The 15,443-nt window shown below is 46.6% G+C and overlaps 2 protein-coding genes across 5 annotated transcripts; one reads left to right on the top strand and one right to left on the bottom strand.

Annotated features, from left to right (window-relative positions):
- Positions 1-463: 463 nt before the first annotated feature.
- On the bottom strand, positions 464-5,142 carry EMC4 (ER membrane protein complex subunit 4). Of its 3 annotated transcripts, none has more exons than XM_044422355.1 (6): positions 5,044-5,142; positions 2,983-3,074; positions 2,756-2,870; positions 2,452-2,605; positions 1,138-1,298; positions 464-783 (listed from the first exon to the last, which is right to left on the bottom strand). In XM_044422355.1, exons 2-6 carry the CDS (start codon positions 3,066-3,068, stop codon positions 748-750), a joined length of 552 nt encoding a protein of 183 aa, XP_044278290.1. In that variant the 5' UTR covers positions 3,069-3,074; positions 5,044-5,142; the 3' UTR covers positions 464-747. The 3 variants fall into 3 exon arrangements, with proteins under 3 accessions (XP_044278290.1, XP_044278288.1, XP_044278289.1); XM_044422353.1 differs by lacking the exon at positions 5,044-5,142 and adding an exon at positions 4,852-4,940; XM_044422354.1 differs by lacking the exon at positions 5,044-5,142 and adding an exon at positions 4,611-4,659.
- A 97-nt stretch (positions 5,143-5,239) lies between these two features.
- Positions 5,240-12,638, top strand: SDR39U1 (short chain dehydrogenase/reductase family 39U member 1). Of its 2 annotated transcripts, XM_044422417.1 has the most exons (7): positions 5,240-5,323; positions 6,980-7,086; positions 7,510-7,592; positions 9,552-9,673; positions 10,520-10,663; positions 11,421-11,878; positions 12,060-12,638. In XM_044422417.1, the coding sequence occupies exons 1-6, from the start codon at positions 5,308-5,310 to the stop codon at positions 11,840-11,842; spliced, it is 894 nt and encodes a 297-aa protein (XP_044278352.1). In that variant the 5' UTR covers positions 5,240-5,307; the 3' UTR covers positions 11,843-11,878; positions 12,060-12,638. The 2 variants fall into 2 exon arrangements, with proteins under 2 accessions (XP_044278352.1, XP_044278351.1); XM_044422416.1 differs by lacking the exon at positions 12,060-12,638 and having other exon boundaries at positions 11,421-11,991.
- Positions 12,639-15,443: the final 2,805 nt, after the last annotated feature.

Genomic DNA, 15,443 nt, shown 5'->3' with positions numbered 1-15,443 from the left:
TTGGAGTTCTGCAAGGTCTGAAAGACATATTCTACCCGCAGAGCACTCAGCAAACTCTCCCCAGCCCAGCTTTGGAGTCTAAACAGCCAACCATGTTAGGGAATAGGTAGATGGAGGAAAATTGCTTTCTACAAGATCACATGATTTAGACATCTGCTCTACCTTTGGCTCTCTAGGAGCTCAGGAAGAGGTCTTTCAAATCATCTGCTATATCATCATTTTTAAGGTGAAGATAGTAAGGCACGGGCAATAGGGACCACCAGTCACAACCACCATGATAAAAGGTTGATGGGAGCAATGGGCGAAAACTTCGGAAGGCCACAAGTTACCCACCCCATGCCAAATTGTCCTTCACCATCTGTACTGTCACTGAGTGTGAAATATACATAAATTATATGAAAAAGATGGGTTCTCAGCCTGTGGAGTAGCTCCTGCCCATTTCAAGAAAGCTATGAGAAGACTGTTAAAGTATGTTAACACGTTTATTGTACAGTCCACGAGAAGTAAAAAGAACTTGTGATGAGCCATCTGCCCCTCCTGCCACACAACACTTCAGACCTTTGTATTCTATTTCCCTTTTTGTCTATGCATGTCCATCTGTAGTTCTACAAAGCAGCGACACAGACTTGGGATCCAGGATTTTTGGAGTTAGGTAGCGCGAGGGAAGAAGTAACGACTATGGTGGTGATTGTATCCACACCCCTAAAGCAGCAGCGAGCTTCATGATCTGGGTCAGGTCAGGTCAGGTCATAACACTAGACCACCACCTGTCAGCTCCATGCGCTGGGCATAAAAAGAAAGGAAGCGTCACCAATGAACCAAAGCAAGCATCTCAGTAGTTAAGCTGTCCTTAGAACTGGCTCCTCACTAGTGAGACTGAGCAAGACTGTAAATGCAACAGTACTTCTATGCTCTTGTAAGCTGCTTTAAATATCTGCTGCTTAGTTTTCGTGCAGTTCAGAGTTTACAAGCGCTGATCCTTCCCTAACACTCAGCCTCCTCCCAGAAATATGTTGTAGACAGTTGGGACATGGCCGCTGGGTGGCTGTGTACTTGCAGAGAGGGAGAGAAGGCCCCCTGTGTTTCTCCATGAGACAGGATTCCTCTTTAAACTTTCCCCACACATCTTACACTCACCTGCGGTGGCTCAATAAAAGCCAGCCAGTCAGAGGCATGAGTTGGCAGCAGTCCCATTGACTGGCACTTGTATACAGCCAGGGCCAACCCTAGGAGGTTGCCAATTAAATACACCAGGCCCTGAAGGAACTTCTGGCTTGAACTCTCGAGCAGCTTGAAGGCTGTGGAGACAGCAGAAAAGGAGTTTAGAGACCCAACAAACGGCTGCCCACTTGGGCAGCTCTGGATGTGAAGGCCTGCCTGGATGTCTTCTGAATAATAAGCCACGAAACATGTTACCAACGACAGAGTTACCTTTCTAGCACATGCACAGAAACTACCTACACTTCAGGAAGAGGCAGGGTGGCATCAAGTCACAACAAACCTAGCCCTGAATTTCTCCTTTAGAGGATTTAAGAGGTCTGTTGACAATGTGTAAGCCCAGATAAGAGTTTCGTACTATTGAGAAAAGGGAAAAAACAGTGAGTAGATGAGGTACTAGAGAACCCATTCCACTAACTGGCAGTTCAGTTAAAGCTGGCAATTTATAAATTTTCTGACCCTTCATAGACTCCTTAGCTTTTTCCTCTGTAGCATGGAATATATTTCCCCGTAACATCTGGCATGCATACCCTACATTCTTATAATGCTAGGACCCAACCACTTGGGGATTATATAACGGAATACTCCATGAAAGAGGGGGGATACTATTTGCACATACCAAACTACCAAATCTTGTTGCTGTTGTGTAGGGTTGTGTAAAGAAAATGCCTGCTTCCATGCAGGAATTATGCAAGCTCCACCTGAACCCGGAAGCAGTCTAGTTGAGGAACAGTCTTGCCATCCCCTTCACTGCTTACACACTCAAGACTTTCTGCTGCTAGATTTCAGCTGCAACAACCTTAGATTCCTACTGTGGCCACAAGTGCTCTGTGTGCAATTTCCTTGTATTATAGATTTCTCCATGGTTCTGCAGCCTCTCATACTATCTGTACTTCCTGATGTAAAACAGCCTTATAGAAGGAATTGCATCTTGATGTCTTCCTTTGGGTTTAATTGAAGTGCACAAAGCTGACAGAGCTATAGGTCTCCAGAGAGATGACTACACAGAGAAAAGCAGGACTCTTGCACATTCTCCTCAGCAAACTCCTGGGAAAGCCACACCCAGCTCCTGATCATTTCCTCTAAAATTTCTTCACCACAGAATTTCTTTTCAAAAGCTGTCTCTTTGCTATTGAATGGAATGAGAAAAAAGTGAGAGAAGATTGGGGCATAGTGCTAGATAAAGGAGCATGGAGCAAAGGGACTTCTTGAGAGAGGCGCATATACACTTACTGGCAGAGATGGACATGAGTGCTTGGATGGGTCTCCAGGCCATCATACACACCATCATGGTGGGGAATATGGAGATTGTGTTGCCTGCCATGTACATGATGAATAAGTTCATAGGAATTTGCTTCAGAGGACCCAGGGCGATATCCCAGCAGCGCTGAAAGGTTTATTGTAAAAATGAAAGGGCAGAATTCAGGAGGCAAATTCTACACCCCCCAAAGCCATCCTGTGTTCGCCTCATGCTTCCCTCAAAACCCACACAAAGAGGAATCAAATAGCCAGCCCTGTCCTTCCACACTTGCACTACCTTTTCCACCAGGATGCGATCTGTCTCCTGAACACTTGTGTCAGGCACCTGCTTGTCTGAGTAGCCTATAGGATAGAGGGTGTCCCCCTGGCCACTGCTCCGGTCACTCCGGCCCCTGGCAAGAAGAGGAATGTTCAGAGCTGAGTCAAAATGCAGATATACCCACCTCTGGATCAAACCAGTTGTTACAAGGGAAATCATATGCAGACTTCCTTCTAAGTACATACCTACTACCACTCCCTGGACCACTCAGTTCAATGGCCCATTTGAAACGCCGCCCACGATTTGTCACCAGTCCTCCCGGGGTGCTCATCTCTGTCTGCAAAAGAGAATCCCAAACAGACATTAGAAACCTGAATAGCTTGAACTCCTCTCAATCCATTTATTTTCAGGGATTGCCAGGAAATCACAGAGTTTCCCCAATGCCTCCAACCAGGTTCCCACAAATCTGTACCATTTCATACTAGTGGTTAAATTTGAACCGGAATCCTGGAAGATCCTGGGTTCGGCTACGTCAGCCACAATTCATTAAATGGTTTAGGATTAATTCCCTGCTCTCAGCTTTACTTCCCTATCTACAGCAGAGTGACAAATATATTGGAAAGATACAAAATCAGCGCCACTTGGGACACTCCCCCCTGCAACATAGACTGACAGTACTATCACTATCTCCAGTGTACTGGTATGTTGGCACAGCTACCGACTCCATCCCTGTTCCTACTCATTCATTTGTTTCAGCTGCATTCCCAAATCATTTGCTGTTTTTCAAAACAGGTAACAAAATGCAAAATAGGACAAGATTTACTTCTCAAAGCTGTGTGCAGAAGAGGGAGTTTCAGCAGCTATGGCTTCTGTGTCAAATGCAATGCAGTGAAATTCTTTCTCTGGTACATCTATTAAAGTTGCAGAAGCTCTCTATCATCTTTTGCATCTGGTTGTTCTACTACCAAACCAACCAGCATGTAAACTAGCCTTCCCCAATTAGTGCTCTCCAAACAAGTTGCGGTCCAACTTCCAGCATCCCCTAGCTGGCCATTAATGAAACTATAGATTAATCCTGCCAGAACTCACTTTAAAGTCATAAAAGTTGTAACAAGGATCAGACCAAGGTTTATTTAATCATTTTGCCCATATAGTGGTTAACCAGCTGCCTAAGGAAACTCACAACCCCATCAATGCAATTGCATCCTCCAGCCAATAGCAGTTTCTTCACAACTGCCAAGCACTGAAAGCCTTATCCACCAGGAATTTGGCCAATAACATTTTAAAGCCAGACTACAGGCTTGTAGAACCTACTTGATTTATTTATTTTACTAGAAGACCCAATACTGACTAACAGAAGCCTGGTGTAAGAGACATATATTGTAAAAGACATATACTCTTACATATAACATGAGAAGGCCAATCCCAGGAATGGATTGCAGTTCAAAATCCTTATACCAAAATAAAATAAAATTCCACTGCATGTTACCCCAAGCTCTTGTAATTTTCATGTTAACAATTCAGAGCTGGAAGCAAGCCATTTCATCGCTGCAATGGCTGAACAACAGGGAGTCAGAAACCCCAGCCAGTACATTTCGAATCAGCCAAAGAGCTACCAGGAGGTCCAGTCCTGGCTTCTGCCCATTCTGACCTAGCCCACCACAATTCGGGTCTGCTACCCTAATAAACCCGGATGAACTGAGGGTCTGAACACCTGCGACCGTCTCAGTGCCAGCCTAGCCTAGCGCTCTCCAGATGCTAGTGTAGTGCAGTGGTTAGAGCGCGAGTCTAAAATACAGGCGATCTGGGTCCTAGTCTCCGCTCGGTCACGGAGGCGATTTGGGGGCAGTCCCAGGCTGTCAGTTCGACCTACCTCACAGGGCTGTGGTGAGGATAAGACCCTGAAAGGAGGAGAATTATGTAAGCTGCCTGGAGTTCCTTGAAAGGAAAAAGGTGAGATATAAATAGGTATGTGCCCTGGACTACACCTCCCAGCCTCCCCAAACCGGGAGCGGTAACCCGACACATCCAGACGCCCCCTCTACTCTAATCGTCTACGATGACGAAAGGCGCTGGCCCCGCTGACGCTTTAACCGCCTTCCCTTCCGACTCACGGTTCGAATCGCGCCCCGAATCTCCTCCGGCCGGCAGCGCCGCTATGACCTCTTCCTGTCTGCCTCCAGGCTTCCCTTCCTGCGACAACTTCCGCCCGCGTAACCATGGGAACAGAAATCCCCCCCCCCGATTCCTATTATTTCACGCTTTTCCAACGCTTTCTGCTCCTATACATGTGCGCCCGCCCATACCTTGTCCTGAGTGCAAAAAGAGCAAAAGAATAGAGTCCGCGCAGTCCCTCCGAGTACTAAAACTGAGACAGTCGTCCCACTACAATTTGCACGGCCCGCAAGGCTAGAGCGGCGCACCCGGCCTCCGTAGAAGGCGTATTATCAATACGGCGGAAGGCCAGCCGTGCCACTCTCTCGTACGCAGCCACTCCTCTCTATGGTCTTGAACTCGCCGAGGAGGGGGGCACGCCTCCGCACGCACGCGCAGTATCGTCCTATGCAGCAATGAGAGTGTTAGTGGGTGAGTGGGTGTCCCGGGGACGCGAGTTCGAAGCGTCCTGGATGGACCGTCAGTGGGGCGCATTGCTGCTGCTGTTGCTGTTGCTTTTTTGGCTGGGGTTGTGGCTTTGCACGTGGGGCAAGTGTGCCTGCATCGCAAAGGAAGCGGGATCCCCCCCTTTTTTTCCCTGTGACCTTGCCTTGCAGACAGCCTTCCCATGCAACCGTGAGATCCCCTTTGGGGGCCACGCGCCCGTGAGGAGAAAGCAGGACAGACCGGTGGTCGGTGTGGCCGTGGGGCCCCTCAGCCACTGCAGTGTTTGCACTGAGCTTTCATGGGAGCTGTCCAGTGTGCTGAACGCCCTCTCTCAAATAAGATCACCTCCCTGGGTCGCTCTGGGTGGTCCTTACAAAGCTGCAAGGAGGAAGAGCCCCTCTCACCTAGGAGTCACCAATGTCCCCTGGCCCTGGACATCACTTGGTGTCCCTTCCTCTTGGCCCTGAAGAACCACTTTGAACCTTCCTTCTATAGCAATGGAACCAATTCCCTAGGGAGATGGGGGCACTCCCATGCCAGAGCCATCTGAAGAGGATTACTTATCTTGGAGTCCTGCACTGAGCAGGCGGTTGGACCTGAAGGCCCTCTGGGCCCTTCCAACACTACAATTCTATGATTCCCACTGTCTCTGCTTCCCAGAAAGTGCACCACAGAAGGAGCAGAAATTGGTTTCATCTTTCCCTGCCGGAAATAACATGGTTAGGACCACAATACTTCTCGGAGTGCCTCTCCCAATTGTGATCTACCCAATGCTCAACCTCAGAGGCTGTCCTTCAAGTGCCAACTCTGAGGGAGGTATGGAGGGTGGCAAAAAGGGGAAGGTCTTTGGTGGGGTGTCTCCCCCACCCCCATCTGTAGAATAACCTCTCCACTGTGGCCTAGGTGGCACCAAATCTGTCAATTTTTCAGGACTAGGTAAAGACAGCCCTCTTTTCTCAGGCATTGAAAGACTGAGAAACCCACCCAGGGAGCCTTATGGCTAATGGAGAGGGTTAGAAACCAAATAAATACAGACTTACTCAGTCACTCAGGGGCTTGAGGGGGATCGCCTGATGTTTTGCAGAGTCACTCTTCTTTTTTTCCTCTGTTTCTTGTTTCTATTTTTTCTTTTTCTTTTTTGTTATTCCTTGTTAGGGTCTATTTGTATTATCTGTTTTTAGCTGTTTTAAACTTTTTAATTTTTTCTGTTTTCATGATATTTTCATTGTACTGTTATCACCTGTTTTTATAGAATGCCCAGAGAGCTTTGGCTGTGGGGCAGCATAGAAATAAGCAAACGGCACCGATAAGAGCTTTAAAACTAAGCTGTGCCTGTGTCTTTCCCATCCTGCACCCCGATTCCATTTCCTTCGTGTCATCTCCTTTTGAGTTCAACCCTCTGCTATTGCAGGACACTAAGTTAGACCATCCCACTCAGATGACTGTCCAAATGGTTTTTGAATGTCTCCAGTGAGGGAGAGCCCACAACTACCCTAGGTGGTAGGTCCCATTGTTATGCTCTGCTCTGTTGTACTGCATGTCTTTCATCATCGAATGAGTGCATCCTGTGAGTTCCCTGGAGACCCGTGGTTTAAAATAATAATTAAGAATAATGTGATTAGAATTCCACCTTTGATTTAGGAGGTGGGACCGGATTTATTGGCAGAGCCTTGACCCAATTGCTGAGGAGCCATGGCCATGAGGTCACACCTGTTTCCCGCCGTCCTGGAAAGAACCAGATCACTTGGGTACGTAAACTTAATTAATTTTTGCCCCCGCACAACAGCCAAAGCAGTCCTATGCATGTTTAGACAGAAAATGACCTTACAGCATATCTGAGGAGTGATGGGAGTTGTAGCATTTTCTTTTGTCTAAACATGAAGTTGTAGTATTTTCTTCTGTCTAAACGTGAATACAATTGTGCCCTCAGTTTGCTTGGGTTCTGGAAGTACCTTGAATCGTGTGTCAATATTTTGGTGGTTTTCCTGGATGTGCCTTTAATGTGGATGAAGTTTTCTCCTCTGATCTGGAGTGGGAAGGACAAGCTTGCATAATGGAGGAATGTTGACACCGTTCCAGTTTCAATATGTTATTGCTTTTCTAAATGACCTGATACCCAAAGCTCTTGGAGTGCTTAGTGTGTACAATCTGCCATCTCCTCCTTCCACCAGGACGAACTCTCCCGCTTGGGACTCCCTCCTTGCGAAGGGGCAGTCAACTTAGCTGGAGAAAATGTCCTCAACCCCCTTCGGAGGTAAGTTTCAGGGGCTTGCACAAGATCTGTTGGGTGTGATGCATAGGATTTCCAAACAGCCCCACCTCCAAATTTGGTCTCTGTTTGTAGCTGTGACAGCAGTGGATGAAGGAAAAGGAGCAAGAAGAGTGCCCAGGGAACAGGAAGGGCAAGTGCAAGAGACAGCCATAGAGGAATAGAAAGACTAGCCCACTTGGTTATTTTTTGGAGGGGGTCACATTGAAAATGGGAGAGAAAGTGGATACAGCAACAGTGCCTAGCTACAGTGACACACGCACTGGTTACTTCCCACTTGGATTACTGTAATGCGCTCTACATGGGGCTGCCCTTGAAGACAGTCCAGATACTTCAGATGGTGCAAAATAGAGCTGCCAGGATGTTGTTGGGGACTGGTCGTTATTCTCACATAACTCCAGTCTTCTCTCAGCTCCATTGGCTTCACATTGAAGTCCAGGCTCAATTCAAGGTGCTGGTTATTACCGATAAAGCCCTAAACAGCTTGGGACCAGGATACCTAAAGGAACGCCTTTTTCCCTATATGCCCTCCCACTCCCTAAGATTGGCAGCAGAGGCCCTCCGGGAACCCTCTTTGAAAGAGGTCAGGAGACAGAGGACCCAGAGGAGGGCCTTCTCTGCAGTGGCGCCCTGACTCCCTAGAGAGGTCCAACTGGGGCTGTAATTATATGCTTTTCGGCAACAGGTCAAGACCTTTTTATTTGACCAATATTTTAACATAAAGTAATTTCAATTCTATTAGATTTATTTAATTTATTTTAAATAGGGTAGTTTTATGCTCAGTTGTGGAATAGTTTATTTTATTTAGGATTTGAAATAATGTTGTAAGCTGTCTGGAGACGACAGTGATGGATGGCCTACAAATTTTCTAAATAAATAAATAAATAAATAAATAAATAAGGTAAGTTTTAGGGTGAGGCAAAAAAGGGGCTGCCCATTAAGGGGGCATTGTAGCACCTGCTTCAGGTTTGATGGCTTGGATCCAGAATAAAAAGGAAAGAAAAGACATGCTGTAGGACCATCAAAGCATTTTCAAGCCCAGAGGCTGAGTTCTGATTCAGGAAACCTCTGAGGAACACATTCCAGTGGTGAAAGGGCCCAAAAAACCAAGGGGCATATCCTATCTTGATGCTCTTAGTGCTAATTCAGCCTTAAAGGAAGCATTTCAGCCTTTTTGGATGAGGCAGAAATCAGCACAGAGTCTAAACTATCCAATGATTGATGTGCCAACAGAAGGGGATGTGGTTGTCTGAGGAACCTTAAGAGGGTCAGATTGGATCCCTGGGCCTGAGATTTTGTACCCTGGTGCTGGATCAGACCAAAGACCCACTGCAGGCAGCAGCCTGTGTTCCTGGCTAGCCACAGGCCTTTGGGAGAGCTGGGAGTGGTCCATGCATGCAATACCCCTGGCCTGTTTCCCCTCCAGCACCTGACTTCCAGGTATCGCTTTTGTCGTTGCTGCTGCCACTTGTCCATAATTGCATTGGGAAGCTACTTCTGTGATGGGTTTGCGCCAGCTGCAGGCTAAATGTAGACTCCCGTCCATGCAGTGCACTGTGTCCGGCAGTTCGCTGTTCCTGCTCCCCCGAGAATCGCCCAAGTGGGAGGTTTAACAGGCTCGAGTACTAGGCCCACTGTGCTACATCTGACTTGGTTGGTCCTACGCTGCCCAGGAAGGTTCCCGGGAGTGCCTTGAGCAAGGGAATTAGGTGTTCTCCTTTCCTTCCAGTATTCTATGCAGGAAGCAATGGGGCCATTGAACTCCGGGAAAAAGCATTTTGCAAAGCGTACACAAACAGCAACATCTTTGTCAGGAACCTTTCTTCCCTTGCGCTGTTTCTGGGAGGAAAATGTAGTGGACTTCTCGGGCCGATGCCAGTAGCCAATATGGGTAGGAAAATCAATGTGGGTATGACATACTGGTGACTTCTGTTGCTGCTGCAGGTGGAATGAATCCTTTCGCCAGGAAGTGGTTGCCAGCCGGGTGGAAACCACAAAGGTTTTGGCAAAAGCCATTGCAGAAGCTGAGCATCCACCTCGTACTTGGGTCCTGGTCACCGGCGTAGGTATTTACCTCCAGAGCTATCTACTTGGCCCCCATTAATAGTAAAACAGCTGTAAAGTGCAGTCCCTTAGTCATTGTGGGAATGGCCCCAGCACAATTAATGTGAGAGAAAGTGTAGTGCCTTCCCCACCACTGAACAATTTTCCTTGTGTCATACAGCCTGTTACTTGTGTGCTTATGGGCTAATCCAGCTATTGACTAAGCTTCAGTGCTATGGAACATTCCAACTGCCCAGGGGAAGGGTGTTGATCATCAACACAGGTGATGTAAATAGCTGCTTTAGATGGAAGACAAAATTTTCTTGGACCTGGGAACAAAAAGCAATGACATGCTGTTAGCAGAAAGTGTAGTATAATGGCAGGCTATCTGAGAGGGAAGAGGGGAAATGAAGTAGGGGCGCACAGAGCTCCTGTGGCTGGAAGCAGAGTAGGCAGTGGCATTCATGAGGACTTAAAGGGATTTTAAGAATGACTTCAGAGCAGGATGGGTGGGAAAGACAGAATCTTAAGAGAAAAGCATGCAGCTGATGAAACAAAACTCCAGTCAGAATGACCAGGTTAGGGAAGCCTTAGGCGAGGTGGCAGGAAGGGAACAGACAAACAAGGGAACTTAGAGTTCATGGGAAGGTGGCTGTGACCTATGAAGTCAAGGAAGAAGAGGGGAAGGAAGGGAACTGCATTTAAACTTGGCTTTTACTCGAGGTTTCTAGTGTGAACTTTTATCATTTTACAAAATCTGCTTTATTGACAAATAAGTATAATTCTGATGCAACGAGGGGCTAGATAAGTCACATCATCTGGAGTAGAATCCTGTATCATCGTACATTGCTGTGTGATGTACCTTCCAGGGTACTACCCGCCCAGCCACTCAGCCGAATACACAGAAGAGAGTCCTGGGGGAGATTTTGATTTCTTCTCTCGCTTGGTGAGCCATTGGGAGGCAGCGGCTAAAATCCCTGGTGATGCCACACGCCAAGTGGTGGTGAGATCTGGTAAGAAGTGAAGCACGAGTCTCTCTTGAAGGCACATACAGTGGGATGGATAGGGGTGATAAACTGAAACGGCCCAAACCAGGACTGAGCGATTTTGCAGGTTGGATGAGTGTCCAGAGGGGTGGCAGGCCAAGGGTGAGCTCAAGTCCCCTGGCAAATGTGGGAAGAGACATGAGCAGCCTCTTCCCATGAGGCTGCTCATGGGAAGAGTAGCAGCTGCTTATAACTGGACAGGGGGCGCCTGTGGACTGAAGGCAGATCAGGCAGCAGCCTTTTGAAGCTGTGCAGGTCTCAGTCTGGTCAGTGCTTGCATGGGAGACACTGGAGGCCTTCATGGGGAGCTGGACAGCCACCTGAGAGGGAGGCTTTAGCTGGGAGTCTAGCACTGAACAGGGGCTGGACTTGATGGCCTTCTGGCCCCTTCCAACTCTACTATTCTGTGATTTTTTGAAGTCTCCCCACTACTCTTTCCTGAGTCTTTTCCTCATCAGATCCATTGTTTACACCCCAAGTTGCAGTTCCAGGGGCAACCTACCCATTCCCCAACCTTCCCAACTTGATGCTCTCCAGATGTGTTGGATCCTCAGCTATCAAGGCCATGTGGGTTAGGGAGGATGCCAGGTATGGTCTGGAACATCAGATTGAAGGAGGCCAGGTTAATCTAGAAGCTAACTTAATGGATGCCAAGTGTTTTGAGTGCTCAGAGTGGCTCTGTAAATTGCTGTGGTTATGCCTAATCCTTCTCTTTGCCCCTGAGGTGTTGTGCTGGGCAGAGATGGTGGTGCCATAGCCCAGATGCTGTGGCCCTTTCGCTGTGGCCTGGGAGGGCCCATCGCTTCTGGCTGCCAGCCCTTTCCGTGGATCCATGTGGCAGATCTGGCAGGCATCGTGGCCCACGTGCTGGAGCAGGAGGGTGTTGGCGGGATCCTGAATGGTGTTGCACCCTCAGCGGTGAACACTACAAATGGGGACTTTGCTCGGGCCATGGGATCTGTGCTCCGACGGCCCGCCGTGTTGCCTCTGCCAGGCTTTGTGGTATCTGCCATCTTTGGAGCTGAGCGGAGCGTCATGCTGCTCGAAGGGCAACGAGTGGTGCCCAAGCGGACTCTGCAGAGCAACTACCAGTTTGCCTTCCCTGATCTTCACTCTGCCCTCCAGGATATTTTGGCATCACCCTAGCAGAAAGAGTGCGTGCACCTTATTTCCACTTTCTCTGTAAGTAAAACCTACTCATTAGACACAGAAACATACACAAATAGATTCTAGGCCAGTGGCCCTGTTGATCTGCTGTCCTCAGTGCAAATAAAGGAATTTTCCAGCACCTTAAAGCTTTAACAATTTTTCTGTAGCAGAAATAGTCCTTATACTGTTATCTTTTGCATTTTTCCTAATGCAGGTGATCCTCTTGCATGCGAGACAGGAGCTATGTCGTTGATTCCATGTTTTACATGCAGAACATTTAAGCCAGTATTTTTCCTAACACAGAAGCCTTGGGTATACTGTAGCAGCTGAAGTAGGATTGGGGAAAGTGATCTTCCTCAGCCACGAAGATCACTTGGGGTCAGTTAGTGACTTTGAACCTAGTTTATCTCCCAGCACTGTTGTAAAGGTACAGTTGAATGGAGGTGGATCATTGGATTGACAGACATAGTGTTGTACAGACACACACACACAGAATGAGATCAAACTATCCAATATTGTCTAGTTACTGGTCCACTAATTCCATTCATATTGCCCTCTTTGGCATCAATATGTCATGCACAGGATCTTTCCCATCACTTGCCTGATACACTGATTCAGTGCTTTTTTTGTAAGAAGAAAGGTGCCGGAACTCATGAAATTATTTATCTTTTGTATGTAGTCAATCACTGTACACACACCCATACACGTCAGTTGTGTACTGAAACATAACTGTCGCCGCCTGCAGTAAGCACTCAGTGCGCGACCACACGACCAATCACAAGCCGAGCAGCGCCATCACAACCAGTGCGGACAAAGTATGCATGCATCGGATTCGACACACAAGCAGCCTGCATGCACCGTTGTAATGATTTTGCCGCCAACCTGCTACACTCGACAGGGCGATTCAAATCCACGTGGACCAAACATCAAATTTTCAAAAGTTACTTTTAAAACTTGGAAAATCTGTTGAAAAAAGGTGCCGGAACTCTGTTCCAGTGCGTTATATGACAAAAAAAGCACTGCACTGAAATGGAGATACTGAGACTCAAAGCTGGAACTTTCTGTAGGCAAAGCATGCATTCTTCCACGGAGCTCATACCCAAAGAGAACTCATTCCACACCAACCTGTTAAGCAAAAGTTATTACCCATAGCTGGAAAGAAAAGCCTTCTCTAATTTGTTGTCTATACAAGTAAGAACCTGTTTTTGTCTTTCATTGATTTAAACTGGCTCACTTGGGTGAATCAACAAAAGCTTCCATTGATCAAGCTGATTAAAGCATTCTTCAGTAGCTTTGTGGAAAATCTGGAGCTTGGGCATGGTTCAACCATCAGTTTTTGGGGAAAAAAGTGCATTCGAGTTTTCATTTTAGCAGCCAATGGAGAAACAATGAGACTTGTTAACACTCTACATAGAGGTCACTTTTGGTACAGACAATATTGCAGCATTTCAGAGAAGGGAGGCTCTTTTCTTTTTTCTACAGAATGTTGCTTATGGCCCCAGTGGCTTGGACAACATGAGGTCTGGCAGAAATTTCCTCATTCTGGGATTGTTCCAGTAGTTACAGACCTCAGCGATTTTCTTTAGCTGTTTCATAAAAACATAAATGACCAAGTGAATTGAAAAGCCATGTTTGATCAAGCTGAAGGTTCATTTAGGCCACCATCTTGTTTTCTCACACTGGCCCACCATAGGCCTGTGGAAACTCATAAGGTCATTAACTTGCTCCAGTTCCCCAGTAGCCCTCCCTCTAGGTGCTTCAGATGACAAATTCCAGCAGGAGTGACAATGGTCCAAAACATCCCATGGGCACCCTGAGATGCAGCCACCATAACCAGTAGCCACTGGTATCCTTCTCCATGAATTGGTCTAAGTTGCTAGTTGTTGTCACACCTTGAAGAGGTGAACTGCATAGCTGGATTGTGCTGTGTATAAAGAAAGACTAAGAGCCATCTAATCCTCAAGGTGCATGTTGATGAGGAAATCAGGATCTTGCTGAAAGAGAGGGCTGGAGGGGGTGTTTCAGTTTGGATTCCACTCTTTCCACACCTCGAGAACACACCTCTAGCTCAACTTTGATTCTGCAACCCGTTTTAATAAGACAACTGTGTTTCTCTCACATTCTCAACAGCAGATTCTCTAGATTCTCAACAGCAAATCCCATAATTTTTCAAAATGTGAGAAAGTTCTTTCTTTAGTCCCAGGGTGGGCAGCTCCCGCAGCTCTAGCTGTTTTGCTGCAGAACTCACATCAGACCTAAACAGCATACCCAAAGATGAGAGTGGATGGGTATTGCAGGCCAACCATTTCTGGAGTATCTGCTCCTGGTTTAGTCTGTCTTGAATCTCCTACTTGGCTGTTTCATAGACTGAGGGGAAACAGTATATTTTCTGTCCAATTTACATACACCATACATAACAATATAAACCTCCATTGTGTGCACTCTCTTAGAACATCTATGTAATTTTGTTACTATCTGACTAATTTTTGCATATCAGGGTGGGGAGAATACATCTTTTAATAAAATGGACTTCAGCCTCTTTCTTATTTATACGTTTAACACTGATGTCTTGCTCTTAATATTTAGTTAGGTGGGATCCAGTTGAAATGACCCAGTTGAAAGTTGAGGAAACCCACTGAATTCAATGGGAGTTAAGTCATGGGTTCATTAAAATGATGTCTGTCTGACCCAAAAAACCTTAGTTGAGCAATTCTCAGTTTCTCATTATTAATCTAATAGGTGAATGCACATAATGGATAAAATCATTTTTAAAACATCCTTAGCTCTCAGAAGATGCCCCATATGTCACAGGAGATCCCATCTTTAAAGAAGAATTCTTCCTTGGGGAAATTTCTATCTGGGAATTCACTGATCTCGCTTTGTGGGAAAGTATCAAGCTTTGCATGTGGGAAATCATATAGAGCCATTGTGATCTCAGGATACCTGGAAGGAGCACTAGGGTTTGTGGAACTACAAAAAGTCTTAAGATTACCTAAATATAGGCACCCTGAAGTGCAGCCCTTCATAATGCAACTTTTTGTCTCAGACCCCACCTACTTGGTGCATGAATCTCTGCACACACATGCAGTGTTGAGGTATCTGGGAATCTGATATGGTGCAGAATCCTTTAATGCATATCCATATGATGAGCATTGGCCCTATTGACATACAGCACACACACCAGCCTGCCTTGGTCTGGATGGTGGTTGGACAAAAGTCTTCTGGAGATGAAGATGGTGCTCCTACAGCAAAGGCATACCAACATCAGATGGGAGGCCCAAGTGGAAAAAGGCTTGCTTTGTCCCCCAGTAAGCTGGATGGTCAGGATGGTGTGGATCATTTTGCAATAGGAGACTAGCAAAATCAAAAGACTCCTATAAAAAAAATCAACTGAGGATACAAATCAAGCCATTAGAGAGTGGAAGAGTCAAGCTTGTAGGCCTGACATCTCATTCTTGCTGCCTACCATAGATGCTTCTCTCCATCCATCCACCATCCTGACACTGAGTCTGAGGGACATGGAAGGTGTCAAGGAGGATGGTTAGGGAGCATTGGGAGAGAAAGGCAAATTTAACTTGAATCATGCAACAGTTTCCTA

Source organism: Varanus komodoensis, unplaced genomic scaffold, assembly GCF_004798865.1.
Source record: "Varanus komodoensis strain SLA01 unplaced genomic scaffold, ASM479886v1 scaffold126, whole genome shotgun sequence".
NCBI classification, from domain to species: Eukaryota; Metazoa; Chordata; class Lepidosauria; order Squamata; family Varanidae; genus Varanus; species Varanus komodoensis.
The sequence above is the reverse complement of the archived record's forward strand: the minus strand, read 5'-3'. Positions and strand labels throughout refer to the sequence as shown.